This window comes from Sander vitreus, chromosome 6, assembly GCF_031162955.1.
Source record: "Sander vitreus isolate 19-12246 chromosome 6, sanVit1, whole genome shotgun sequence".
In the NCBI taxonomy this organism is placed as follows: domain Eukaryota; kingdom Metazoa; phylum Chordata; class Actinopteri; order Perciformes; family Percidae; genus Sander; species Sander vitreus.
Genome location: NC_135860.1, coordinates 13,968,661 through 13,995,523, shown reverse-complemented (window position 1 = coordinate 13,995,523; position 26,863 = coordinate 13,968,661). Strand labels below are relative to the sequence as shown.

Sequence of the window (26,863 nt, the reverse complement as noted above, 5' to 3'; positions counted from 1 at the left end):
CAGCAGCGACATCCATAACGCGTTCCAATCAAGTCAAGGATTATGCGAAACAGCAACATGTTTCCTTCAGGGCAGCTTGTCACATACTTTTAAATGTGTTCAAAGAAGGGAGTACTTTTAAGCTAATGATAATTTGCAGCTCATTTTATACCTAGGGTGCATAAAAAGAGAAAGCTGTGTTACCAAGCTCTGAGTGCACCCTGGGACCTGTAAAATCCGTAGATTGAAAACATAAAAGGCAGTTCCTTTATTGTTTTAGATTTATGGCGCAGCACCACCTGGCTGCGATCCAGATTATTGCACTGTTCACGTGATAGTTTTTCAAAATCACATGACTGGCCAAAAGTCGGATCGCCAAAACAAACAAAGTGGCCCTAGGAGGAGACGCTGGTATGGCAGATTGGACAAAGTTAAGGTGACGGTGGAGTGTGAATATTTTTAAATGAACCCGCGGGACATGCCAGAGTTTGTATCAGGATCCTCTGAGGTGAGAGAATCTTCTTAAGTGCTCTGAATGACATGTACAGATAAATGTGTGTGTTAGCTAAATGAATGGAGCAGTTGGGTCTTTGTTAACTTGTATTTTACAGTGCTGCCTGACTGATTCAACCCGTGTTTCATCGAATTTGAACTCTGTAGCTTAATTTCTATACTTCTTTGTTTCTAGATAAAATGGCGGTGTTATTGCCATCATCTGTTCTTTTGGCCCTTGTTTTCCTCACAGCTGAATTGACCCTCTCTACAGGTAACACAACACAGGTTGCCATTGTCCCAATGTTTGTGTACTCTTGCATGTGAAGTTAATCATACATAGCTTCTGTTCACCAATACAGACAGAAAAACATGTTTCTATGACTTCTTCTCCTTCCAGGAAGCAATACATGTGTTGCCAGAAACTTTGGCCATGACTCAGTGGTGTGTGAGTGTAATTCAACCTACTGTGACAGTGTTGGATCAGTCACCTTGCCCCCACTGGGCCAGTACTCCTCCTACCTGACTAGCATGGCCGGCAACAGACTGGAGGCAGGCCGGGGTCAGGTCCAGGTGAACAGCACTGGCGCAGGTAAGTGATGATGTGGGCTTCTGCTGGGGTGTCTGTGACGCTGGAGCATCTCTCGCATCTCTTTATGCGTCTCTTTCAGGGCTCAGGTTGACCATCGTTCCCTACCAGAAGTACCAAAAGATTAAGGGATTCGGTGGAGCTATGACAGACGCAGCAGCTGTTAACATCCTGTCTCTTTCTGCTGGTGCACAGGACCAGCTGCTGCGACAGTACTTTTCCCCTGAAGGTACACTCAGTAAAAGGAACCATTCGATAAAAGCCCACTGTGCAATAGTAGGGCAATGGCTCGGAAAAGCATAATGACCATAAATTCCAGGAATACGTGAATATTTGTGTATTTTACATGTAAAAACACAGCAACTAGTGTTTTTCAAATAGCAACGGTTGTCCTGCTTCAACATATTGAAAAATAAAATAACGCGTGCTGTGAGAGGTGTCTATATGTGTAGGTTAGTTTCTTTCCCCCAATGACAGAATCATCATCAGCATCCATGTCGTGCATAAGGATAAGAATAATTTGGACAACAGAAATGCGTAAAGAAAAATAACACAATAGCAGTACACAAATATAGATACATTTTGTGATCAACTGTTTTTATGGATTATTATGCGCACATAGCAAAAAGGAAACGCATATAGAATCTCATAAAAAAGGTCGCCAAATGATGATATTGAATCATCGCTCAGCCTCATTCGTTATTGATGCTGTGTCTGTGGCAGGTATTGGCTACAGCGTGGTGCGTGTCCCCATGGCCAGCTGTGACTTCTCCACCCGTCTGTACACGTATGCTGACACACCTGGAGACTACAACCTGGACAATTTCACACTGGCCCCCGAGGACATCAACATGAAGGTCTCTCTCTCCTCCTCTGAGACATACACATGTCCATCACTCCATAACTCTAATCTCTCCTCCTCCTCCTTTTCTTCCTCTTAGATCCCTCTCCTGCAGCGTGCTCAGGCCTTGTCTCCTCGCCCCCTGTCTCTGCTGGCCAGCGCCTGGAGCGCCCCCGCCTGGATGAAAACTAACGGTGCTCTCATAGGAAAGGGCTCCCTGAAGGGCCAGCCTGGGGGCAAGGAGCACAAAACCTGGGCTCAGTACTATATCAGGTGACATTTGGGGCTTTACCTTAATGCAGAGATCTTCAACAGGGGGTCCGGGAACCCTAGGGGGTCTTCAGAGTTACTGCAGGGGGGCTGCCAAATTATGGTATAATGTATATTAATTTGTATAATGTTTTGTCTCTTAGTTAGCCATCCACAGATACAGTTAATCCTAAGTATTCACTCTGCCACATGTATGCTTAACCTTAAAACATGATTTATAAAATCATGCCAAATATTTTTTATTTTATTAGCTTAGTAGTGTATGTATTAAAAAGCTATGTAAAAAGGCTTTAGGCCACCCACACGTTATTTTAGGCACAGTTTAATATTCAACTTCATTTTTATACAATATATGTAGTAGGGAATCCCTGATCCGTCTGTCTGAGTTAAGGGGTCCTTGGCTTAAAAAACATTAAAGACCACTGCCTTAATGCCATGTCAAATAAATATTTTTTTCTTTTCTCTCAGGTTCCTTGAGGAATATGCTAAATATAACTTGACCTTCTGGGCTTTGACCACAGGGAATGAGCCCTCTGCAGGACAGATGACAAACTACAGGTCTCTTCTCACATTATATTACAAAGAATAAACCATCATCGTGGCTCCTAAATTTCACAACAGACTGAGAAGTATCTGATTGCAGTTTCCAGGCTCTTGGCTTCACTCCTGAGGAACAGAGGGACTGGGTGGCTCTGGACCTGGGCCCTGCCCTGCACGCTTCTTCACACCCACGCACACACGTCCTTATACTGGATGACAGCCGCCTGCTGCTGCCTCACTGGGCTAAAGTGGTGAGTCCAAGGACAGAGATATAGTGGCTAAAGTCATGGTAAACTTTGTTATACCTAAGACTTCTCTGGTGGTGCAGGCAAGAAATGAGGAATTTCAACATAAATCAGTATATGAAAAGAAAATAGATTGACCAATACTAAAAGATCTTAACGTGATAACTTAAGATATAATGTATGATTCAATACAAGCTGCATTCAACACAATGAAGGAGATAGATTTATATGCTGGGGGGAAGCTAAAATAAGTGTAGTTAGCTGCCATTTACTCTGTAGTGAAGCAGGTGCAGGAATAAAGGACTTTTTATATCTTCCAGTCTCACATCTTTATCCTCTGGAGGAAAGAGTGTAACATTACTAATGTATCAGATTGGAATCAACTGGAAGAAAGGAGTGTGTTTTGTATAGTAGCCGAGAGAGGTTTTTGTTTTTCATAAAGAAGCTCCCAAACCACTCCAGGGACAGACATGACGGAGATTAAACAAGGCTCTGGTTCACCAAGTTTAATTAAAGAATTTTTAAGACTTTTTATTACCACATAGAATGCAATTTATTACTGGTTTCAAAAGATGAGAGTATGATGGAAAACCAGTAGGGGCGATAATGGCCTAGAATTATGTATTATTATATTTAGGTTAATGCAGTATTTACCAGCAGTGTATACCAATACTTTCCGATGTTATAATCCATTACATTAACGCAGCTTAGACCCAGATAAGCCAAAATGACAATTTAAGTTAATTTAGGTTTTTGCTAAAATTAACACTTGCCCCATGAGTTCCCTGTCTACTGTAACTAGCAGTAGTGACAGTGTTTGCTACAGGTCTGATGGAGCTGAACAGAACAGCCTCCTGCGCCCACAATCTACAAGACTATTAGTAAATTACTTTTTAATACCGTACGAGGCCTTTTTTGTTGAAGAAACTTCAGCAATGCTTTTTATTACTTTTCAGTACCTGATTTTTTTTCTTTCCCCCTTCTCCCTCCAGGTCCTAAATGACATTCATGCAGGAAGGTACATTCATGGCGTTGCAGTTCACTGGTACATGGACAGCCTTGTCCCAGCAGAGATAAGCCTGGGAGTCACCCATCATCTCTACCCAGAGTATTACCTGTTTGGCACAGAGGCCTGCTCTGGCTGGAGCCCACTAGACAGAGGGGTGAAGCTGGGTAGCTGGAACAGGGCTGAACAGTACGCACATGATATTATAGAGGTACGTTATTTTGCATGAGGCTTGTTCAGTCAGATCCACTGTGACACATGTGAGATTTGACAAGCTCTGAGCTGTTTGTGAAAGGTGAATCACCTCCCTCGATGCTGCAGTGCAGGTTTACAAGTTGCACTCTGCTGCACACACTATTCAGAAATTGCCTGCAGGCCATCAAAGCAAGCTAGAACTGGTGTTTTGTTTCTTCTTTCTTCACTCTCAAATGAAATTGGACCATTCAGACTCTAGACATCTTAAGAATCAGGAGGGAGTTGTTTATGTAGATGTGCTGTCCTTGTGACATTACACAAAACACCAGGCACCGGTCCAGTGGATTCATTTAAACAAAACAACCCCTCTTACTACAAAGTTACAAAGCACAGACTAGATACCAAACTGTGGGTGTTTTCTCCATGGCAGGACTTAAATCATTATGTGGTGGGATGGACTGACTGGAATCTGGTGTTGGACCAGACTGGTGGGCCAAACTGGGTTAAAAACTTTGTGGACAGCCCTGTTATAGTGGATGCGCAGCATGATGTCTTCTACAAGCAGCCAAACTTCTACAGCATGGCCCACTTCAGGTAGCAAACTGGCTCTCACATGATCTTTGTCCACACTGTTCTTTTTTTTTTTTTTACCTGTTCCATCATTATATGGAGGCAGTCTAATGAAATCCACACAAATCACCCTTTTCCACAGCAAGTTCCTGTGGGAAGGGTCTCAGAGAATGGGTGTGACCGCCAGTCGGGAAACAGACCTGGAATACTCTGCCTTCATCAGACCAGATGGCTCAGTAGTGCTCATCATACTCAACAGGTACGTGAAATGTGTTTTTTGTGCAAATGACAGGAAATGTATTCTACTACATCGTGAGTTTGTGTTTTGTAGGTCATCATCAGTGATCCAGTTTGAGGTATGGCATCCCGCTGTGGGCTACATCTCCTCCACTGCACCGGCTCGTTCATTGCTCACACTTGCTTGGAACGCACACTGATCATTAATACAAGTTCACATTTGTTCCACCATCAACAATTTTTCTATGCACATTCCAAAATGCCACAAAAAGTAACTGTTTCCTGTTGGAACCTTCTCATTACCAAAGTGGTTACTTTGAGTGCTTTGTTGGTATTGAGCCACTCGGATGCACATTTTCTAATAACCGGTGCAAGATTCATTTATTTTTAAATTCCGTGCTTTTATGCACAGCTTTAGTGATTTAAGTGGTCACTTTGTTTTATTTTTGGTCACTTTATGTATTTTGTTAACCTCAGCAAACGAAAAATTACCTCATTTGATTTTCATTCAAAAGCCTAAAATGCTTTTTTTATGCACTGATTCCTATCAGGAATGGTACCTGGAAGTAATGAATGTATCAGTTCACCAGAATGACCTGTACTGAAGCGTAACTGGTGCCTTGATTTCCCACTAATGATGAAAGTGTCCTCACAACATCTTATCAAGAAATCATATAAATGTACAGAAATTAAAATGCCTTCTGCTGTTGCTATTTAATTTGAAATAAAGTGCATTTTGTTTCAAAATATTCCATGTTTTGAGTGTCTTTGGGTGCAGAGAGAATTTATATAATGTAATCGGATTGTGAACAATATAAATTCAACTGACAATTTTTTGTCAATTTATTAATACATCAGACATGTTTTCATATATATATATAATATACAGTTTAATAACCAGGTATTTCACATTTGTCTCCATTCTCAAAGTTTTTTTTTGTTCCTTTGCAAACCATAAGTTGACTAAAATTATTTACATAAAAAAAAGTGATAAAAAAAGTGAAACAAAAGACTGTCATGAACAGAGGAATAAAACGGCAGAGGGATGCCATCTGTTTATAACATACACCAGGAAGAGTATGTTTAAATCTCAATTATTAGTTGGGCAATTTTGTTCCCTTGGTGTGATATTTGTTTTCCCCAAAAGGTGTAAGGAATCCCTTGCTTTCATTCAATGTCACAGCTTCCATTTGGGGCCATTAAACAGCAGCGACTCAACGTGATTCCTATAAAATACTCTGTTCTTTTTTTGACGTACACTACAGAGGGTGGACGCAATAACATGAACACCTTTACAATGCAATCTAATAAAACACCACCAGAATAAATAACCAGAATTCAATCAAGATCTCCCTGGCAAAATCAAAAACAAACAAACTGTATTGTACCCTTCATAAACATAACATTTATTGCAGGGCTATAGGTGTTCATGTTGTTAGGTCCAGCCCCTGTAAATGAGTGAAAGTAACCCCTACAGTCTTCCCATTTGCCGAACAGGGCTCAGTTGCATGATTTAGCTAATTTTCTGATGAGTAAAGAGGGCATGGTATATAATATAAAGTCTGGCATTTTCCCACAATAGTGTATTGCAGCAGTGCATTTCAAGAAAGATCGAAAAAAAAGTTTGCTTGACAGGTGGAAGTAGAGAAGACATGGGCTTGATCATCATCAATCTAGGCTGGTTTGTTATGAGGTTATATAAAAAGGAAGAGATCTAGCAGACCTCAACCGACTGTTAAGACGTCTGTATGGGTATTTGTATATGTGGTTGAGGAGAAAGGCATTAAAATAGAAAATGAAGAGATGATTATGACTGCAACAGGGATGAAAAGAGGAAAGTGAGAAGTGATTTGTCTTCTCGGTACGTTGTTGTGGATGTAGGCGAGGAGAACCGAGGGATGAGACAGGTGGGTGTCTCAGAAGGACCATCTCTCCTGTGTGCGGGGGTCCATGGAAAGGGTGGGGGACTCTGATGGGGGCTGGCTGCTGCTGTCTTCTCCATTCAAACTCTTCCTACACACTGGACATGTGTCATGCTGTGTGTCCACAGAACAGAAAATAGAGAACATTAGCTTTGAGCAGTTTCATCACAGGTGGACTCCTTATTTTAGTCATATTTACACGATGCCCAGGCTGTTCTTTGACTTTGAATGCCAGGTTCTTTCTTTCTGTCTCGTCGTCAGTCAAATATACCTCAGCAAAATGTCCCACTACTAATGTTAAATGATTGGTAGGGTAGGGCAATTTCAGCCTGAGTAATCTAATCCTCCAATTTAGCATTGAACAATGTATTGTTGATTTTAATTTGGCATTCCTTTCAAGGCAATTGTAAGAGTAAGGCTGGCAATATTCTATATATTTTTGTATCCAACAAATCCCACGAAAGGACCAAAACCAGCAATGGATTGATCCAACTAACTAACTAACAAGTATTTCCTGCCAAAGTCTGATACAGCTTAAGAGTGATTTATGGTCCTGCGGAGGGTCCACGCAGAGCTTTCGCCGTAGCCTACGTAAGTGGCCTGAAGTTTATACTTGTGCGTTGGTGTGTGCGTTGATCTCTTAATTGCAGAGACGGTATGTGTGTGTGCGTGGAGAGTGTTGGCGAGTAGCTTCGGAGTGAGTACCGACTCTAGATTCATAGTGAGGGAAACAAAGTGTCTCCCCTGTGCTTTCTGACCACGGTCAAAAATCTGTAGCAGGAAAAGTTAACCATCTCCTTGATTTCATGTTGTTTATGGAGAAGGAGAACCAGGAAATGAGTCGGGGGGGAATGCAACGCTACCAAGCCATGGGAGGTGCACATCAGGCTACGATGCAGGGTCCGGCGTAGGGTCCAGTATTTGGTCCGTATCTCCATGTACCTACGTACGTAGCCACGGCGTAGATTTAACGCAGAAGCATGAATCACACTCTATTCTTCTGTGCCATTAACCTCCACTGTTGTCCAAAAAATATTAAGAGTTGTGTTCAAATTTCCTTGAGGTCTTAGTATCCGCAATATCTCAAATACAGTATCACACATGTCATTAAGGATCTCTTTTGTGAGTTTATGTTATGACTCACCATTTCCAGCCATGGTACTATACAGTCTGAATGAAAGAAGTGGTTACAGGGTAGCTGTCTGACCGGCTCTCCCACTGCGAAGTCCTCTTTGCACACCGGACATTCCATACAGCAGTCTACAGGAGAAAAGATAGAAATGTTTTATCAATACCCCTGTGGTTTTGAGTGATTTCTGGTGTTACTTATCAGTCACTTGCTAATGACTCACATGTGTTGAGGGAACGTGCAACAGATCATTAATACCAAAACTATGCTTGCATCATAAAGTTTCTTAGCAAGTAAGCGACCAAGCATGGTTTTTACTAATTACTAAAAACAATTATACACAAAGATAAAGGCCTGACGCCTCAAGGCCTGAGGCACGTGAATCGTCATTTCTCCGAAGAAGTCAGCTATGAACAGCCCTGCAAAAGCTGGGCTGCATAACTAACCACACAGTTACAGCTGAGTGGTAAAATAGGACAGCGCACACACAGAAGAGGAAGTCAAAAAGAACAGATCCACAAGAGGACTTGGGAGAACTAAAGGGGAGGTGAAAGACCAGCTTGCAGAAGCACGTCATCTTAAAGTAATTTATGGAACACAATGTTGATATGCTCAAGGTTAATGGACATTTCGTCCCAGACAGACACAGTTTCAGGGGCTTCTTTTGTATATATTATATATAAACACAAGTGTCTTTTCATGTTTTATCTAAGTGCTGCACAGACTTCTAAACAAATAAGCATGTATTTACATAATGACAGACGTGTTATTAGCATTTTTGTTTTTTACGGAGGCGATTTTATACGGAGAGGATTATACAAGGACACGTCCCTTGTGTATGAATATATAAGCCAGTAGTTTCTAAGAACTTAGTGATGCCTATGCATTCAAACTTAATAATAATAATAATAATAATAATAATCATAATAATAGATACACAAAAGTCCAACTGAAGGTGTGCAGTTAGCTAATTGTTATTGCATACAGAGGATCCAGCTCCAGCCACATCCATGAGCAATATTGCAATTTGAGAATTGTGGTGAGATCGAGTGAGACAAATGGGGAAACAAGGAATTACTGACCTGCTTGTTCCTGAGAAATATTGACAGTAGGGAGAGAAGAGATCTTCTCTTTCTCTGCTGGAGGAGGTCCTGTGTTCTCCAACTGACCTAGTAACTACACACACAAACAAAATTATAAACTGTAGAGAAATTAAAAGGTGGCATGGACATTCAGTTGGAGTTAAGTTCTATTAAGTGTGGTTTACCTGTGTTATCACGGCGTCTAACCCTCCCTGTCCCCAGGCGTAATCCCCTGGGTTAGAGTGCAGCATCCCCGTCCTATAAGAGACAGACACCACAAGCTGATAAGAAATAGCGCTTCCACTTTGACGCTAGCACTAACAACACTGTGACGGTACTGTAATGTCATCTTACCATGAGAGGGAAGGTGAGCCAGGGACTCCGGAGTTGGCAAAGAGGCCAGCGAGAAACTGTTGTACAATCCTGAGACACAGAGAGAAAATATACAACTGTTAATGTCATCACCATAAATAAGAACAGTGAGGATTGTAAGAGCATAAATAGCACTGTCATAGTTATGAGTGGGAGTATGCAAGGCAGAAAAGAGAGCCAAGAGAGACTGAAGCTGAACTGGTCGGTTACTCACCCCTCCACAGCCGGCGAGCGGTCTGGTCTACTGCTGCCTCTGGACCGGTATCTCCTCTGGCTGTGCAGGCGAGGGGGACGTCCTGGTCCCCAGTGTTCCCCAGTTCCTAGTAGACCCCCCATAGGTCCCCCTAGGCCTGCTGGGACTGACCCCCCGATCGGTCCCCCTCCGAACCCCCCCAGGTCACTGAGACCCCCCAAGCGCCCTCCAGGGAGCCGAGGTTCTGAGTCAGGTGTGTCACTGTCTGTTGTAAATGGCCGCTCCAGTAACAAGAGGTGCCATAGCTACAGGGATGGTGGGATTAGACAGGGGAAGAGACACGTACGGGTATGGAAAAAGAGATTTTCAGGCAGAAAGTGGGATTAAGGATAGGAAAGCAGGCAGCACAATGGGAAAAGGAGAGGAAGCCAACATGCAATTGCAAAACGAAGGACAGGAGCCAACAGAACGGTGAGTGGAGAAGAGGGCAGGGAAAGAAGAAGACAACGTTAATCAAAACACATTAAATGACAGCAACAAATCCTCTTTGCCCCTTTTCCCCACCCTATTCTCCCCAAAATCCCTAAGGTCAGCTTGTACCTCTGCAAATTGTGTGGCTGCGTCATCTATCCCATTAGCGCCACCCTCTAGGAGACTGAGGGAAACAGCGCACAAGGGGACAAAAGACACATTATTAGCAACGTCCACTGAACCCTATACACATGTTCAGGTTTAGTGCTAGCCTGGGACAAAACTACATGGTAAGCCTACAAGCTTCTAAAGTGCAACATGTGGGTACTTGCCCATGTACTGTATCTGCTTTTGTTCCAGACTAACACTAAAAGGCCTTAACATCTCATGTTGTCTGGAGAAGAGAGGTAGATACGTACCTGGAGTCTTCTGTTACTTCCTCTATGAACCCTGAGTCACATCTTGGACAGATATACTCCTGGAAAGAATCACAACAAAGACTGAGTTCCACAGGCGGCACACTGGTTAAAAAAAAATGCTTATTATAATTTCTTAGAAACCAAGATGACATATTCAAATGTATTGTTTTAGCTTGACCAACAGTCCACAACCCAAATATATTCAGTTGACAATTATATAAAGCAGAGAGAAGCAGCCAATTCTCACCTCGGAGAAACCAAAACCAAAATTTTTTTTTATAATTTTTGCTTTAAAAAATAATGAATTATTTATTATCAAAGTAGTCGCAGAGTATTTTTCTGTTGAGCAGCTACTGATGGATTATTTACATAATTGTTTCAGCTCTACTTTAGTAAAACTATGTCTATGTGATGATAGGATCAAATTGTTTTACGATTGTGTTATCCAAATGAATAATTACAAGAAAACAGCAATTAAAAGAACAACAAAAATAATGGTTACAGTTTTCGTTTTACACGTGAAAGGGTTTGTCTGATTATAATCCATAAGAAATGAACACAGTTGGATTTTTATCCAACTTTGTTCATTGTAATGTAATATACAAATACTGTATTTGTCATATTGTGATATACTGATATCTGGAAAATATTCTTCTTTATTCTAATGCTGAGCCTTTGAAGGGATTTATAAAAAACATTGCAAAGATATGGTGACTGGATGGTAAAAAAAAACAAGACTTTGTCAATTTTGTCAGATTTGTACGAGGGCCGTTTTATGAATGTAGCCTTGGAGGTAGAACTGGTCTGCCAACCACACCTAACTGTAAAGCGTAACCTCTGCAATAGAATAAAGAAAAACTAGTGCCAATTTGTACAGCTACTGTATGTTATCCCCTCAGTGTAAAACAGGGTTTCTCAACCATTGGAACAGGATTGAAGTGAGGCCATTTAATATACAGACTGGACTACAAGAGATTCAACTGATACGTTTGTTTCATAACATAGTTTGATGAAAAAAGTAGGTCAAAAAATATATTATATTACACATATTTTCTATTTGGAGCTCACTGGATGCTTGCGATCACAAAAGTACAAATGAATACCATGCTCACATTACAAGTAATGGTCATGTTCAGAATTGGTTGATAAACCATGCAGCAAACAAAAACAGTTTACATGAGTTGTGTGTCATTTACTCATAGACAGGTTATCATATCTGTGTTGCATAAATGGATACATGTAGTAGTGTGTGTGGGTGTTGCAGTCAGTTGGCTCAGTGAAGACATGCCACAGGATTGAGTGTGTCTGAGACAAGCAGGCCAGTTTAGAGTCAGTGACAGGGCAGGCTAGAATTACCCTCAACCCTATCATAAAAATAAGGATTCAGCTGACAACAGTGTAATCTGGTGGACTGATGTACTGACACAATGAGACATAGACAATGTAATATACAATCAGTGGCTAGTTTATTAGGTACTTTTTGTCCACCTCAATTATATCAATCAAGCATAAATACTATTAGGGCAGCAGCTAACACTTTCATTTTCAGTTAATCCACAAATAATTTGATCCTTTAATTAATACATTGTTTGGTCAATATTATAATGAAATAGTTGAAATGCCCATCACAATTTCCTAAAATACAAGTTGACGTCTTAAGATAACTTGTGTTGTTTTTTTCTCTCTTTAAAAAAACAACATATCTTCACATTTGAGCTCTGGGAACAAGAACAATTTTGCCATATTTGCTAAATAATGACTTACACAACTGATAGGTTGCCAAACTGGTTAGCGATTAATTTCTGTCAATCGACTAATCTATTAATCAACTAACGTTAATCATTTCAGTTCTCAGTTTAACGCAATAAAAGTGCACATCACTACAAACAACAGCTTCCAAAATTACCAATAATTTGAATTAACACCTCTCTTTAATAGTTTTTATCAAAACCATTATAACCTTCATGAACCTAGGACGTAGTACTAGGCTGCTGTATTAGACTGCATTAGTTTTAGCTATAGGTGTACCTATTAAACTGGCTACTGAGTGTAAATAAGAGACCCTCACAACTGTCTAGGACGTAGAACATATACGTTTTATATATCCTGAGGTTAGTAAAAGTCTGGAAAGTTGTGGGTCATGTCAGCGTCTTTTAACTTTAAAATTGAAACTAAAACGAGTTTATGTTCCTGAAAAGTCCCCAAATCGTCCTGTCAAGTGCGTTGTTTTATCAGAAACCGCACTGAAAACAAAAATAGCCCAATATCAAACAACTAATGTTAATACTGTCTATAAAATTCAATAAAAAGGTAATAACACTGACCTTCTTCTCTCGGCTGTTGTGTTGTTTTGTGCAAAACAGAATATCCCCAAGCTGTCAAAGCAAGGCGTCCAGCACAGTGCTTTGACAAACGTGTCTTTAACATGCAAGCCTAACAAAACCTGTTGATATTTGCTTTTGATGCCATATTTTTGACAAAGATATTTGCGAGTGTCACGAGTTTATTTAGAGTTAACAACAAACGCCGCTAAATGCTAACTGGCTAGCTAGTGTTTAGCTGTAGCAACCAAGCGAAACAAACGGTATTTCAGAGAAAGGTTGACTTGTCAACCGCACATTTTATATAAGAGAGTATGATAGATAAAAATAGAAAAACATCTGACTTACCGGGAGTTTGGGGTTTACTTCTCCCTTACAACAGTGACAGAAAAACCGATGCGGTGGAACAGCCGCAGCCTCCGCCATCTTCCCCAGACCAGCACAAACACTGACGTCGGTCCTCCACAAACTGGAGACAGCTGTCCGCCTCCAGCCCGGCATGCACCGCGGCATCGCTGGGCAAATCTAATCGAAGAGCGGAAGTGTGTTCATGTGTTGTCAACGAGAAGCTGCATGTGTTTAGTTGACAATCTGTGGGATGCTTAAAAGCAAGGATTGCCTCTGTCTACAAACTCGTCTGTCGAAAAGGTTTGTGAAAAATAATTTACTAGGAGACTTTTCGGATGACATATTGTTGAAGTGTAGCCAGTATACTGAGTATGCAAAGTGTGTGACCTGTCTGCGCAGTTCACGTGTAGCTATGCGACTGAAGCTTACTACTTTTAAACCAACGTTAGTCAAGCTATTTATTGCTGAACTGCTGATATTTGTGTGTGTGTGTGTGTGTGTGTGTGTGTGTGTGTGTGTGTGTGTGTGCGCGCGCGCGCGCGCGCGATCCTACACAGTGGCAAGACCTAGCCTTTTGCTTATGTTGTCCTTATGTATGGTAAACTGACATTTATATTTCTACACTGCCAAGCATACGTTTCTGTCCAGTTTATTTCAGCATTTTAGCAATGTAGGCCTACTTATAAATACACTAAATTAAGAATTATAAGTAGAGATGGTCCGATACCATTTTTTGCTTACCAATACCGATTCTGATACCTGAACTTGCGTATCGGCCGATACTGAGTACTGATCCGATACCAGTGTGTCATATATTTTATTATGTTTTAACAACTGTATACTACTATCCCTGTATGGATGTGATATTATTTCTATCTTTGTTGTACGGTCTGGCTCAGATTAAACTCTTGGTGAAACATGAACAAACTCAAACAATGAATGCCACAGAACTTTCTTTTATTATCCAGTTTGACAGTCAGATATAACGGAAAAAGAACATAAATAAACTACTTTAATGTAGATTTTATTTAGGGCTTTATTATGTGGTATCGGATTGGTGCATAAACTCCAGTACTTCCCGATACCGATACCAGCTTTTTAGGCAGTATCGGAGGCGATACCGATACTGGTATCGGTATCAGAACATCTCTAATTATAAGTAAGGATTTGTAAAAATTTAACTCAGGAATCTTAGATTGGCAATGCCCTACATCTCTAACCGGGCAGATCAGTTTCTTAGCCCAAACAAGCCTCTTAACCATGGTTGATACTCCAATGATTTAGTATTGTAATTCCATAAAGTTGGGGGAGTTTTGAGAGACACATTAACAAGGGAATGGTCCAAATAAAAGCAGTTCGAGGCAAATATATTTTGAATTCTTTCTTACAGTTAGTTAGCCTGGTTGACACCAGACCCTTCTCAGTTGTAACTGAGAGTGGGTCTGGGGAAGCTTCATTCACAGCTCATTTCCAATGGACGCCGCTCAAATGCCTCTGGGCGCAAATGGTTAGACTTTCAACCAATCAGACCAACGGTCCGGGTGACGTAGCAGCGACAGCGGCATCAACGGGTTGCTGCACTTCGGTGGCCGTTATGTTAAATGTAAACAAAAAGCTGCTTGCCGTCGCTGCACTATCGTCAACGGTTGTGATTGGTGCCTCGATTTGGAAAAATTGGAAATGGGCTTGAATGGGCTCTTGGCCAGACTGACTTGCAGAGCAAATCTCAAATGTCCCGGAAGTTCGTCAGGGCAATCTTACAGTTAGTAAGCTCCACAAATGTGTTTTCTTACTAGTGCTGAAACGATTAGTGTATTAATCAAAAAGTCGACTGACAGAAAATTAATCTGCAACTATTATGATAATTGATTCATTGTAGCTTTTCAAGCAAATGTGCCAAAACATTAATTGGTTTAAGCTTCTCAAATGTGAGGATTTGCTGCCTTTCTGTGTTGTTTAAATATAAACTGAATATATTTGGGGTTTGGACGGTTGGTCAGACAAAACAAGACATTTGAAGATGTCATCTTGGACTCTGGGAAGCTGTCATAAATATATTCACTATAGGGTCCTGATATTGTTTGTGTTGCCTCAGTGTCACACTCACAGTCGTGGCTTACTGTGACACTTGAATGAAACAGAGCCATCGTTGATATTATAATAACACCTGTGCTGCTGTGACAAAAGCCTATTGTTCCAAAAGATATCCATCAAAACTATCAAAAAGGAATATAATTCATTCATTTAACCTTTATTTATACTCAAGATCATTGAGGGGTGGCCCTTGTTTACAATGACGTCGAGACAAATTACAAAGATAAAGACCAAAACAAAACATCACAGAAAAGGAGCGACACATCATAAGAAAAATAGGAAGATGCTAAAACTTTCTGAATTGGAAAAAAAGCTTGGTAAATAAATTAGGATAATAAGGATGCGAAAGAAAGTACAATTACAGTATGTTAAACGATTACAATTAGAAGTTTGCAGGTTTAAAATCAGATTTCTAATGCAGTTTCAATGCAATGGATAATATATCAGAAAAGCATGGTTTGACTGTTTTTTACTATTTGTTTGCAATATCCAGTAATAAGATGCAAATTTCTGTTATGTTTCATATAGGGAACACATAGCAACCAGTGTTTTACACACAGCAACAGCAATTGCTCCAACATAACACATTTCAGAGATTGTGTAAAAGGCACTTATTTTCCTGTAAAACAATTATTCTATCATGCCTTTTTTGCTAATATTTGCCTTCCATGAGGAGTGTCTTTGTGTCCTTCTTGTGTTCAGTGACTGTTTAGTTGGCAAGCTCTTAGGTCCTAATTATGCTTTTAATTAGTGCTTTATTAGAATCCAGTGTTCTGGAAAGGGCAACCAGTCAAGCTAAGCTTATCATACTTAATTGTTACTAAACGCACACAGTGTTCTGTTGATTGTTGGGTTGATACAGGTGCTTAATATAGGTTGTTGTAAAGTTTGTAGTGAGCCTAGATGTAAGACCTTTCTTCATTTGTGTGTTCCTGTGTGTTTTTCTGTGCAGATGACTGCCCAGGAGGTGCGTCTGTGTGGTCTCCTGCTGCGGGAGCACTTTGGAGAAGTGGTGGAGAAAGTGGGAACACACCTGCTCAAAGGTGGAGCACAGAACTTAAGAACCATCATTCATGAGACTGGCATCTCACTGGACCTGGTACCACTCCTACACTTACTGTTTCTAGGCTGTTACTGTCTCTACTTCATGGAAATATTATTATATGTACATGATGTATTTAGTGTTATATACACACTGCTTCTCAGCATTTACAAATAGTTTAGCAGTCCAGCCTTACTGTGTGCTGCAAGGATGACGTATTTTTAAGATTATTTTTTTGGGGCATTTTTAGGCCTTTATTCACAGGACAGATGAAGACATGAAAGGGGAGAGAGAGGGGGAATGACATGCAGCAAAGGGCCGCAGGTCAGAGTCGAACCCGCGGCCGCTGCGTCAAGGAGTAAACCTCTACATACGTGCGCCTGCTCTACCAACTGAGCTAACCCGGCTATCGGATGACCTATTTTTGTAGGCCAACCCAAGAGTTAGCATCGTCCTGGTTCCCCTTGACAAAGAGGCAATAGGATTCTTTTCATTTGATTTTGGATTATTGTAGAAAATAAGATCTGTGGCAAACAAAATTATTGGGTGATACTTACACATTTTCTTCAGCAAGGTAATCTTCACAAATGAGCTCCACTTTTTTAAGCGTAAATTATGATTAGATTAGATTAACACCATGTCATAAGTGAAACAATGCCATGGAGAATAAAAACATAACAATCAGCTTTTACATTCAATTTAAAGATTTAAAATGGCTGTTTATTGGAGCAATAAAAGTAGCACAATACATGCTAATACATTACATACAATATACAAATACATTTTAATTGGTAAACTTGTTTGTGTGAATGTTAAGGGAGTCATGAAAGTTAATCACCTCTTCTCTTTGTTTTTCTGTCTCATTGTAGGTAAAGAAGTCCCTGTGTGTGCTCGTGCAGCATGGGGCCTGTGTGTTCCGCTCAGGCCGTAAAGGAGCTGGGAGCCCCGCAGAGTATCAGACCTGTTGTGATCGGATTCTGAGAATTTTGCGCTACCCGCGCTACATCTACACCGCCAAAACCCTGTACGGTGACACTGGAGAGCTAATCATAGAGGAGCTACTACAGAGAGGTCACATGACCATGAGTGGCACGATTAAGACAGTCGCCGACCGCCTCACACAGAACATGGAGGGTCAGTATCTCAGCATCTGTATCAATCCGAGACTGTAGAAAAGCTTCTCCCTCAGTTTTATGAAGGCATGTTTCGAAGCCTGGATTTGTGATCAACACTCTAAATTTGGTCAAATGGGAGGAGAGCCTTAGAGGAAACCAGGCAGGATGTCAATTAAGCAAACATGCACCAAAAATATAAACCTCTTTTAAAATGTTAGTATCTATCTAAAGATTAAATGTGACTTTGTGGGTTTACATGGGATTTGTGGAGAATCACATTGTCATGTGTCACATTTTCACACAGCTATTTTCTCTTTGTCTTTCCTGTTATAGAGGGTCGTAGCATGGATTACAGTGAAGTGTCATCTGCTTTCTTCAGACTGGTGGAGACTCATTTTCTTCAGCGCTGCCCTCCTCTGGCAGGAGCAGAACCAAAAGACAGTGCCACTCCAGCTGCCCCCGCCCCCCCTGGTACCCCTGCTGCCCCCGTTAGCACTGCTCCACCCACACCAGAGAGCTTCCCCGACTGTTACAAGGTGCCTCACATGACGCTCGTAGGGCGAGGCAAACGGCAACTCGCCAGTGAGGATGGAGAGGACCAAAGGAACGCAAAGAAGGCTAAAATGGATTCACAGGTGGGTGTTTGGAACATGTTAGTTACACTTTTATTTGCTGCACTTTTAAAATTCCAATTACCTCTTAATTGCCCTGTCCCTTACATATAACTTATTGCTTATCTTTTGTGCGACGTTCCATCTCTCTGTCTCTATGTCTGTCTCTCTCATGCTCAGACACATGGTGATGAGGGAATTTGCTGGCAGGTGAATTTTGAGAGGTTCCATCTCCACTTCAGAGACCAGGCCATCATCAGTGCTGTAGCCAACAAACTAGACCAGGTCAAGTTCATATTATTTCAGGAACACTCGTTTTGGGATATATGCTTATTCACTTTCTTTCAGAAAGTTAATCGAGAAGATTGATACCACTCCCATGTTGTATGAAGCCGCAGCCAGTTAGCCTAGCTTAGCATAAAGGCTTGGAAATGGGGGAAACAGCTAGCCTGGGTCTGTGCAAAAATAACAAAAACCACCTACCAGCACATTAACATTGTACTATTAACGTGTTATATTTCGTCCCGTTTTCCTGGCATCTTCACGGTGATGACAAGACTCCTCCAAGAAGTCACTATGCCCAGTCACAAAATACACAAATTGTTATTTTAAACTTCAGTTTTTGTACAGGTTATTCAAACAAGATATAAACGTTGTTAAAGTGAGCTTCAGAGGTGTTGGTCGGTGGTGTTAGTTACCGTACCTTTTAGACATGTCACTGCTGTAACATTTTCCTATCTTGCCTGTTTTCTATAGTAGGAAAACATACTATTATGGATGTATATAATTATAACAATTGTCTTTCTAAATCATTCCATTTTAATAACCCAGACCAGCAGTGAGATAGTGAGGACTATGCTGAGGATGAGTGAGGTGACGACCTCGCCCACAGCCACCTGCACAAAGCCCCTCTCAGCCAACGAGATCTTCAGGTCCCTCCCGACCAGCTACAACATCCCGAGACCCATCTTAGACCAGTACCTCACGCTACTCATTGATGACCCGGTATGAACTCTGCAAGGCACCTGTCATATTTTCCAATCTTTATTTATCTATGTGTACGATGTTTTAGATCTACTTGTCCTTTTAATTTTCTAGATGGAGTTTGTGGGGAAGGCTGGTGAAAGTGGAGGAGGGATGTACGTTGTCAGTATCCTTTTTTAAATTTTTTTATTTAGAGGGTCCTATGCATATGGTCAAGAACCAACACACACATTAATTCATTAAATGCAAGGCACGGATGCTTTTTCATAACTCACCTCTCAGATATGCACAGAGCGCTGGCCAATCTGGCTCGGGCCACACTTGAGTCTGTAGTACAGGAGAGGTAAGTGTGTTTTTAATTGTGTATACATGTGATTGTCCTATCATCAGCAAATCATTATTAAATCACTTTTAATCTGTCATCAGATTTGGCTCCCGATCAGCGCGCATCTTCCGTCTGTTGCTAAGGAAACGTCACCTGGAGCAGAAGCAGGTGGAGGATTTTGCAATGATTCCAGCCAAAGAGGCTAAAGACATGCTCTACACGCTGCTTTCACAGAACCTGGTCCAGCTACAGGTACATGTTTGGCATGTGAAGATGATTTCATGATTCCCCTCTTTGCTTTTATGTGTTCTTAGCATTATCGATTGTTGAATGCTTTTGAACACTTAAACCCAACATGGAAGAGCTTCCAAAACAGTCCTTCATCTTAACTGTTGCCACAAATGATTTGTTCCTTTGACAAAAATAAGAGGACATACTGAACACTGATCAATTTAAATATGCAAAGCAAGTCCCTTCAAGACTTTGTTGTAGTGTATTAACATGAGTGACTGCCTGGAACGTAGCAGTAATAAAAAAAAGAACCTGATCCAAAAACCTACTTTGAAAATTATTTGGCACACTTTTTGAAGTAAGTAAATGTATTAAGTAAATGAGATATTTTTAAAACTAGACTTGTAAAGCACTGTAGCCTAATCTTTTATTCGGTGTGTCTCTGTGGACAATGACGCAGGAATAATTTAACAAAACTGACCATTTGGCAGTTTCACTGACATATTGACAATTTGAATGGGCACATTAGATGATTTAAGTCATCAAATTGGAGGGAGCAGCCCTAGTTCTTATTCTTGAATCTGCCTACTCATTCTCTCTGAACAGCCGTGATATATTTTTTTTTATTCTTCAGGAAATCCCAAAGACTCCCGACTATGCTCCCTCTCGTACTTTCTATCTTTACACGGTCAACCAACTCCCAACTGCAAGAATGCTGCTTCAGAACTGCTACAAGGTAAAACAATGAATGTACAGAAACCTTCAGAGCTGTAGATTATAGAGGACTTCTAATGGTATTTTTTCTTGCATGTTGGTTTTACCTTTGGTAATGTTTTGTCTCTGCACATTTTTTCTCTGCAGACAGTAGCCAACCTCGTAGAGCGGCGCCTGTTTGAGTCCAAAGAGAGCAAGTGAGTTCATCATAACTGTATGTCCCTTTGTTTTCTGCGTCCTACTACCCTTGCAAGCCAGATAATTTCACATTATCAACTTTAAGAGTTGTCTGGCTCACACACCGTGTCACAGATCAAAGTTTGATTGGTTTTCTGCTTAACTGACAGGCGTCTGCTGGAGAAATCCCAGCGAATCGAGGCCATTCTGGCATCTCTGCAGGCCAGTGGTGCCGAGCCTGAGCAGCTGACAGAGGTCGAGGAGATGATAACTGCTCCTGAAAAACAACAGCTGGAGGCCTTACGGCTTCATATCAACAAGTAAGAAGTGTGCAAGACAAAACTGCAATTCCCTTTACAACAGGTGACATTATTGATTGATTGTTGGTGTTGCTAATGCTATTCACACTATTGTTCTTTTTCCCTCCAGGTTAGATTCAGCAGAGAACCAGGTAGATGAAACCATCTTTCTTTTAGAGTCCTACATCAACTCCACTGCATCCACAAGTTAAGAGCATATGTACAAGCATTACAACTCTATATCCATTACTTTATGTGTATGAATGCTGTCAAGTGTGGCTGTTTTATAGTTTATATCATTTTGGAGTGGAGTAAAATCTGAATAGACTATTTTGCTTGTTTTATTGCACGCATTAGCAAATGAATAAACTGAGCACAAGAATACTTCTTTTTCGTTAAACTAAATTAAACTTAGTTTTAATTTAATCGAAGAACAAACACAAAAACTGTATGACAAACATAGGACAGAGTGATCGTTTGAAATGTAAAACCATGAAGATGTCTGTATATTAAATAGAAGAATTGTGGTTTAATACACGTTGTTTTGTCCTTAACATTAGAAAAAAAAATTATTTACATAAGTGCTCCCGACCCTGGAAATAGTGGGTAGTGCATTTCTGTTGGACCCTCGCGATGCTCTCTTTGGTCCTGGAGGCCCCTGTTGTGTCTGTGAATCAATCCCAAACTGTCTCTGTGCTTAGTAAGACGGGACTCAGCCCGTGTGGTAGTCGTCATGTCAAATGACTGTTGTCATGGCAGCAAAAGTTGGGCTCAGTCCTCATGGTTCTCATCCTCTCCTCTTTGTTTGCGTGTGAAGAATCCCAGCTGACGAGAAGTGAGATAGAGATTGATATTCTGTCCACAACACATTCATTTTCCTGAAGAAAGTTCAAGGTAAATGTAACATGAAAATACCTTCCATAGTATAAAAATGATGAGGGCCAGTAGCAGTAAACCTCCAATGATGCTGCCAATCAGAATCCACAGTGAGATGGGAATAGCTCTGCCCTTTAGCACCTCCAGTACAGTCTACAGACAAATAGATGAAAGAAGAGATTAGAGAAAGTAAATGCCATTCCCATTCTGCTTTTCAAAATCCAGCTACAGTCTTCTTACCTCCCTCCAGACTGTTCCTGTGCCCAGAGTGATGAGGTTAGTCTCCTTAGCTACGACGCGATAGGCACCTATTATCCTAACTGACTTATATTTAGCCTAGAAAAAGAGACACAGAGGTGACCACCGATGTTTGTGTCATAGGACAGAAAAATGTAGGCTGCAATGAGCGTCTGCGTTTTGTTGTGTAACTTACTTTTCTGAAAAAATCATCATGAACTCTGCGGCTGATGCGAATGACGGCGGCCTGCCCTCTTAGAAGCTGCTGGACTTCACACACAATCTCAGTGCACCATGATCTGCTGCAGTTCTAAACACATAGATATAAACATGTTAAAATATATACTGATGCTGCACGGTGTTCAGTAGCTGCTGTGCCACCAGGGGCCTCACCAGTATGTCATTCTGCATCATGTCTTCGTGATGAAGGGAGCGTACATCTCTCTGTCTGGCCTTCAGCTGGGCCAGATCACTCAGCATGCTGCAGTTCACCCCTGTGGCCTATGGGGCAATTTAAATATGTCAGATAAGATCTAAAAGAGTGATACAAATACTCACACAGCAGCACAACTCACGTTGTATGAGAAGACATCTGTGACGGTCATGAAGACTCTGTCTCCTGCAGCCACAGAGGGCAGATGCAGCCTCAGCTCCAGATTACTCACGGAGTAACAGCCGAGGTTCTGCAGCTACAAACGCAAACAAAAAGTGCTCTAAGTTTACAATAACTTGCTTTTGCTTTAAAGTTTCTAAAATGCGCATGTGAGCTTTACCCTGAGGTGTGTGTAGAACTCTGGTCCAATTGACTCCGACACTGTCCGAGTGGGGTGGACCTCGTATCGGTTCAAATTAGAGTCACTGCACACAAAAAAACACATTAATACAAAAATATTTAAAGTAGCTAAAATATCAGATTGTTTAATAATACATACAGTATGCTGCACACACATACCTGCTAACAAACAAGTCGGGTTCATACTGAACAAAACTCTGCAGCTGAACACTGTTGTCCTCCAAAGTATCCTCTCTCTCCACACTGTCACTGTAAAAATAATCAGAGGGTAAACTTGCTTTTTCGCATTAGACTTTTAATCTCTTGTTGTGGAAACGATATTTAAAAAATCTCATGTTTATTGAGGTTTTTAGTATTTGTGAAGTGTTTGGTGGAGTATGCAGAACTTGTTCCTTGTAGTGAACTACCTGGCAGCATGAAGCTTCATCTGCACTCGACTGTGCAGAGATGTGCAGCTGAACTCAAACTCCAACATGAAGTTAACCTGCAAACAAAAACAGAACGGCCTGCTGAAGTGACACATTTCACCTGGAGGAAGTGAAGTACGAGTGGGCTGAGTGGAGAGAGTGATGCAGCTATTTCCTCGGCATGGAAATACCTTTGACTGGGAGCGAAATACTGGATAGCTGACGTTACACGAGTGGCTGTTGGCACTGAGTGCTGTACACTCAATCTTAAAGTGGACATCCTCCTACAACGAAAGAAACAGAAATTGAGTGTTAGTTTGTCGGTGTAGATCTGTGTAAATATGTAGGGTGAGTTACACATGGTGCTGCATGTGTATATGTGTGTAGTTTACCCTAATGCTGAGGCTGGAGAAGTGCAGGTTGCGTGAATAGTGCAGCGTCAGGCTGGTGTTGTAGGCGTTTTCTAGTCTGTTCTGAAGCTGCACCTCCACCGCCAGACGCCTACGAGGGCTGCGAATCACATAAGGCTTCTGTCTGTGGAGGAAACACAATGAAAACTCACTGAAACCTAACAACTGAGTAGATGCGTGATCTTGTCAAGCTGCTGCGGAAAGGAAAAAGAATGAGAGTATTATCTCAAATCTGTACCTCGTCCCAGGGATGTCCATATGAGCCTGCAGCACCAGGTCTGTTGTACACACATCGTCCTCACCACAGTCTTTAAAGAACTGGATCTGTAGAGGTAGAAGTGGAGAGGACAGCATGTTTGATGGAGAACAGAGGGAGGAAATGTGGTGCGGTAAAAAAGCTATAAATGATAACCACTCACGGATTTCTTGACAGTTGTTGGCCAGCCTTCATCCAACACTGGACCACTCTCTGTATTGTTGATCTTAAACCGCAGCGAGAAGCTAATTGGACGGATGTAATCTGCTGTGTCCTACAACAAAGATAAAATAAAGTCACTTAGTTTGTCTTACTGCATGTGTATGAATGATGAATGTCAAACTTGTAGTTGATGTGTGTAGCAACGCTCACATAGACGTGGAAGGGCAGTTTGTAGCAGAGAGTTTGTCCTGTGTGAACTTGGACTGCCAGCTGGGTCTGTCGGTGGGAGCTGTCGTCAAACAGTGCCCGCGCAGACAGCTTCCTGTCATCCAACATGGCCGACACCCACAGATCTGAGGAGAGAGCAGTGTTGAATAATCCCCATTCTATTTATTATGTCTGTCTGGCCAATTCGCAACACTCACATACAGTTGTTAAAAGGATTAGAGAGGGTAAGAAATAAAGAGTTATACTGAAGCTGTTGCTGTGTGGTCCAGGGGAGCGGGACACCGTTGTGAAGCAGGCAGTGGCATTGAGACAGGCTGATTCTCTGCCACCCCTCTGGCAGGTCTTCTGAATGACGTTGATGGAGTGCGGCTGGAAGGACAGACTCATATTGATCTGGACAATGCTTCGAGAGCTGGGCACAGGAGAGACAGTGGATGATAAAACAGGATTACATCCCAATGTTTAATGTGTTGTGTACCTTCATTATCACTCAGTGCTTTAAGCTATACAATACAATCTGTTCTGGCAATGGCCTTTCCTCACTGCCCAACGCTGCCTCTACACACCTGAGCAGTACTGCGCTGCCCTGTGCTCCCACTGCCAAGTCTATGAGCTCATCTCCATCCAAGTCCAACCGAGCACTCACACTACGGCCAAAATACTGCAGGGAGGGGGAAATCGATGACCCTGAAATACGCTAAGAACATAGGAAAAATCTGTTTGATTGAATCCTGAAACACACCAGTGACAATGTAATTGTAGGCAAATGACAAGTACCTGCTTGTAATTGTGGATGATGTAAATACCGTCTCCGTGGTAGACATAGATGGCCCCCTTGTGCTCATCCTCCAGCGGGGCTCCCACCAGCAGGTCAGTGAAGCCGTCATGGTTAAGGTCTGGAGCGGCTGCCAGTGCGTAACCAAACCTGGCATCCTGGGACTTATCTTCTGACTTCAGAGTACCATTAGATACAAACACCTCCTCCTGGGAGAAAAGAAAGAGATATAAAAGGGATAAAAGATGGAAGGGTTGGAGGTAACACACTGATTGCATAATAATCCATGAGGAGAAGAATGATCGGTGCCACTGCCGTCTTACCCCACTGAGGGTGTAGATGTAGACTCTACCGGTCTCCTTGTTTCCTGAACCGAGGTACATTGGAGCTGCAACCAGAAGGACATCAGTGATGCCATCCTGGTCAATATCCATCCCACAAACCTCACTGCCATAGTAAGATCCAATCTACAGAGAGGGACATTTCAGTTTACTGCCACTAGGTGGAGTCCTTGCTGTAATCTCTGACAAATGACATTGCTGACATTGTTTTCTGCTACAATGAATAAACAAAAGTGACTGAAGAGAGATGAGAGACTCATGAGGAGAGAACTTTACCTGTTCTCCATTGAGGGCCTGTACAATGTTGACATCGCCCTCGTTACTGAGTTCAAACAGGATGACTTTGCCTTTGTGCTTGAATCGAGGAGCTCCAGCTACATACAGCCTCTTCCAGTCACCAACTATCACAGATGATACTGTGTAACCTGGAAACACATTTAAATACACATCATCTAACACTGCAACCTACTATATGGATATTCGGTTGTGTAAGAGTTAAATAGTCATACTGGTGTTGTTGAATGTGTTATCCATGAACTTGCATAATATGTCACATCTTGTTGGCGTTTTATATTTGTGGTCAATGTTTGCGTCATGTTACACATTCATGCAGTTGAAAGTGTGGTCTGACTTTAATTTGTGATTTGAGAGTTGGCTCCAGAACAGAAGTTCATTCAAAAGTTATGTTAAAATAAACAACAAGCAAACAAGGATGTTTTGAAAAGGATGACATGAATTTTGAAGCTTATTACATTGAAAGATGTTTCTGTTGTTTAGTAGCCAGCCAAGACTGGATTATCAACAGTGCAAAATGGGTAACTGCCACTCATCACCAAATTCACTGTTTGGCAATATATTAAATTTAATATATTTAGGTTTTGGACTGTATGTAAGCCAAGTTACCTTGGGATTTAGGAATTTGTAACAGACTATTCTCACGTCTCATGATATTTTATAGACAAAACGATGAATGTGGCCGGTTTGGGTAGAACAGGCGCACATATACTGAGAAGTTTATGCCTTGACGCAGAGGTCCAGGGTTCGAATCCGACCTGTGACGATTTCCTGCATGTCTTCCCCCTCTCTCTCCCCTTTCTCACCTAGCTGTCCTATCAAATAAAGGTGGAAAAAGCCCAAAAATTTATCTTTAAAAAAAATAAAATAATAATGACCAAACTAACTTGTAAGATGATTTGGGACCCATTTGTGGGTTAATTCAGCCCTGCTGCCAGCTCTTGAAGTTTCTAATGTCTGGGCTTTCCACCAACACATGAATGCACCGCCCTGGAAGAATCAGTCCAAGCAGCAAGTATGATCCTTTGTGTTCAATGGTGTTTTATGTGGGTACCTAAATAAGCAGCATGATTTTTGAGCTCCAGTGGAAACTCGCTTTCAAAAGCCTCTCTGGGTGGCATGATGCGTCCGTTGGTCCCTTCCTTCAACACTCCACCATCCCAGTCGTAGGCGCCCACCATCCCAAACAGTATGCCGTCCTGAGGAATGGAGAAGGCCATGGATGACACACAAAGGTAAACACATGCACTTCACACATAGATATGAACAGC

At 41.5% G+C, this 26,863-nt stretch overlaps 4 protein-coding genes across 4 annotated transcripts in view; 2 read left to right on the top strand and 2 right to left on the bottom strand.

The window, feature by feature from the left end:
• Positions 1 to 322: 322 nt before the first annotated feature.
• Positions 323 to 5,713, top strand: gba1 (glucosylceramidase beta 1). Its single transcript, XM_078252850.1, has 12 exons — positions 323 to 487; positions 668 to 745; positions 872 to 1,063; positions 1,143 to 1,289; positions 1,784 to 1,917; positions 2,002 to 2,174; positions 2,640 to 2,729; positions 2,815 to 2,962; positions 3,949 to 4,173; positions 4,588 to 4,751; positions 4,870 to 4,986; positions 5,059 to 5,713. Exons 2-12 carry the CDS (start codon positions 673 to 675, stop codon positions 5,162 to 5,164), a joined length of 1,569 nt encoding a protein of 522 aa, XP_078108976.1. The 5' UTR covers positions 323 to 487; positions 668 to 672; the 3' UTR covers positions 5,165 to 5,713.
• An 80-nt stretch (positions 5,714 to 5,793) lies between these two features.
• rnf115a (ring finger protein 115a) lies at positions 5,794 to 13,385 on the bottom strand. The gene is made up of 9 exons (XM_078252851.1): positions 13,222 to 13,385; positions 10,553 to 10,611; positions 10,263 to 10,317; positions 9,684 to 9,967; positions 9,452 to 9,520; positions 9,283 to 9,355; positions 9,098 to 9,191; positions 8,031 to 8,146; positions 5,794 to 7,000 (listed from the first exon to the last, which is right to left on the bottom strand). The coding sequence occupies exons 1-9, from the start codon at positions 13,372 to 13,374 to the stop codon at positions 6,881 to 6,883; spliced, it is 1,023 nt and encodes a 340-aa protein (XP_078108977.1). The 5' UTR covers positions 13,375 to 13,385; the 3' UTR covers positions 5,794 to 6,880.
• On the top strand, positions 13,385 to 21,350 carry polr3c (polymerase (RNA) III (DNA directed) polypeptide C). Its single transcript, XM_078252849.1, has 13 exons — positions 13,385 to 13,521; positions 16,268 to 16,414; positions 17,227 to 17,491; positions 17,806 to 18,107; positions 18,264 to 18,368; positions 18,915 to 19,088; positions 19,182 to 19,233; positions 19,350 to 19,410; positions 19,494 to 19,644; positions 20,258 to 20,359; positions 20,485 to 20,534; positions 20,685 to 20,834; positions 20,944 to 21,350. Exons 2-13 carry the CDS (start codon positions 16,268 to 16,270, stop codon positions 21,023 to 21,025), a joined length of 1,641 nt encoding a protein of 546 aa, XP_078108975.1. The 5' UTR covers positions 13,385 to 13,521; the 3' UTR covers positions 21,026 to 21,350.
• Positions 21,351 to 21,431: 81 nt separating this feature from the next.
• The window catches only part of itga10 (integrin, alpha 10), a 29,525-nt gene continuing 24,093 nt past the window's right edge, over positions 21,432 to 26,863 (bottom strand). The window contains exons 11-30 of the mRNA XM_078252848.1: positions 26,647 to 26,791; positions 25,575 to 25,723; positions 25,281 to 25,424; positions 24,960 to 25,166; positions 24,749 to 24,879; positions 24,428 to 24,594; positions 24,165 to 24,307; positions 23,956 to 24,066; positions 23,775 to 23,860; positions 23,519 to 23,660; positions 23,318 to 23,410; positions 23,127 to 23,203; positions 22,879 to 22,968; positions 22,700 to 22,784; positions 22,502 to 22,615; positions 22,320 to 22,427; positions 22,123 to 22,236; positions 21,930 to 22,025; positions 21,729 to 21,842; positions 21,432 to 21,638 (exon numbers count right to left, since the gene is read on the bottom strand). Coding sequence (XP_078108974.1) covers positions 21,585 to 21,638; positions 21,729 to 21,842; positions 21,930 to 22,025; positions 22,123 to 22,236; positions 22,320 to 22,427; positions 22,502 to 22,615; positions 22,700 to 22,784; positions 22,879 to 22,968; positions 23,127 to 23,203; positions 23,318 to 23,410; positions 23,519 to 23,660; positions 23,775 to 23,860; positions 23,956 to 24,066; positions 24,165 to 24,307; positions 24,428 to 24,594; positions 24,749 to 24,879; positions 24,960 to 25,166; positions 25,281 to 25,424; positions 25,575 to 25,723; positions 26,647 to 26,791 — 2,370 coding nt within the window. The 3' untranslated portion in view covers positions 21,432 to 21,584. The remainder of the gene's footprint in view (positions 21,639 to 21,728; positions 21,843 to 21,929; positions 22,026 to 22,122; positions 22,237 to 22,319; positions 22,428 to 22,501; positions 22,616 to 22,699; positions 22,785 to 22,878; positions 22,969 to 23,126; positions 23,204 to 23,317; positions 23,411 to 23,518; positions 23,661 to 23,774; positions 23,861 to 23,955; positions 24,067 to 24,164; positions 24,308 to 24,427; positions 24,595 to 24,748; positions 24,880 to 24,959; positions 25,167 to 25,280; positions 25,425 to 25,574; positions 25,724 to 26,646; positions 26,792 to 26,863) is intronic.

What these genes read in the sequence shown, in the direction of transcription:
- rnf115a (XM_078252851.1), bottom strand. Translation starts at nt 13,374, where the DNA reads ATGCCGGGCTGGAGGCGGACAGCTGTCTCCAGTTTGTGGAGGACCGAC. An exon ending in CGCTCGCCGGCTGTGGAGGG is followed by an intron (nt 9,521 to 9,683) that starts GTGAGTAACCGA and finishes TCTGTGTCTCAG; the next exon opens with GATTGTACAACAGTTTCTCG. An exon ending in GGCTCACCTTCCCTCTCATG is followed by an intron (nt 9,356 to 9,451) that starts GTAAGATGACAT and finishes TGTCTCTTATAG; the next exon opens with GACGGGGATGCTGCACTCTA.
- polr3c (XM_078252849.1), top strand. Translation starts at nt 16,268, where the DNA reads ATGACTGCCCAGGAGGTGCGTCTGTGTGGTCTCCTGCTGCGGGAGCAC. An exon ending in CCTCACACAGAACATGGAGG is followed by an intron (nt 17,492 to 17,805) that starts GTCAGTATCTCA and finishes TTCCTGTTATAG; the next exon opens with AGGGTCGTAGCATGGATTAC. An exon ending in AGGAGGGATGTACGTTGTCA is followed by an intron (nt 19,234 to 19,349) that starts GTATCCTTTTTT and finishes CTCACCTCTCAG; the next exon opens with ATATGCACAGAGCGCTGGCC.
- gba1 (XM_078252850.1), top strand. Translation starts at nt 673, where the DNA reads ATGGCGGTGTTATTGCCATCATCTGTTCTTTTGGCCCTTGTTTTCCTC. An exon ending in TGAATTGACCCTCTCTACAG is followed by an intron (nt 746 to 871) that starts GTAACACAACAC and finishes TTCTCCTTCCAG; the next exon opens with GAAGCAATACATGTGTTGCC. An exon ending in ACAGTACTTTTCCCCTGAAG is followed by an intron (nt 1,290 to 1,783) that starts GTACACTCAGTA and finishes TGTCTGTGGCAG; the next exon opens with GTATTGGCTACAGCGTGGTG.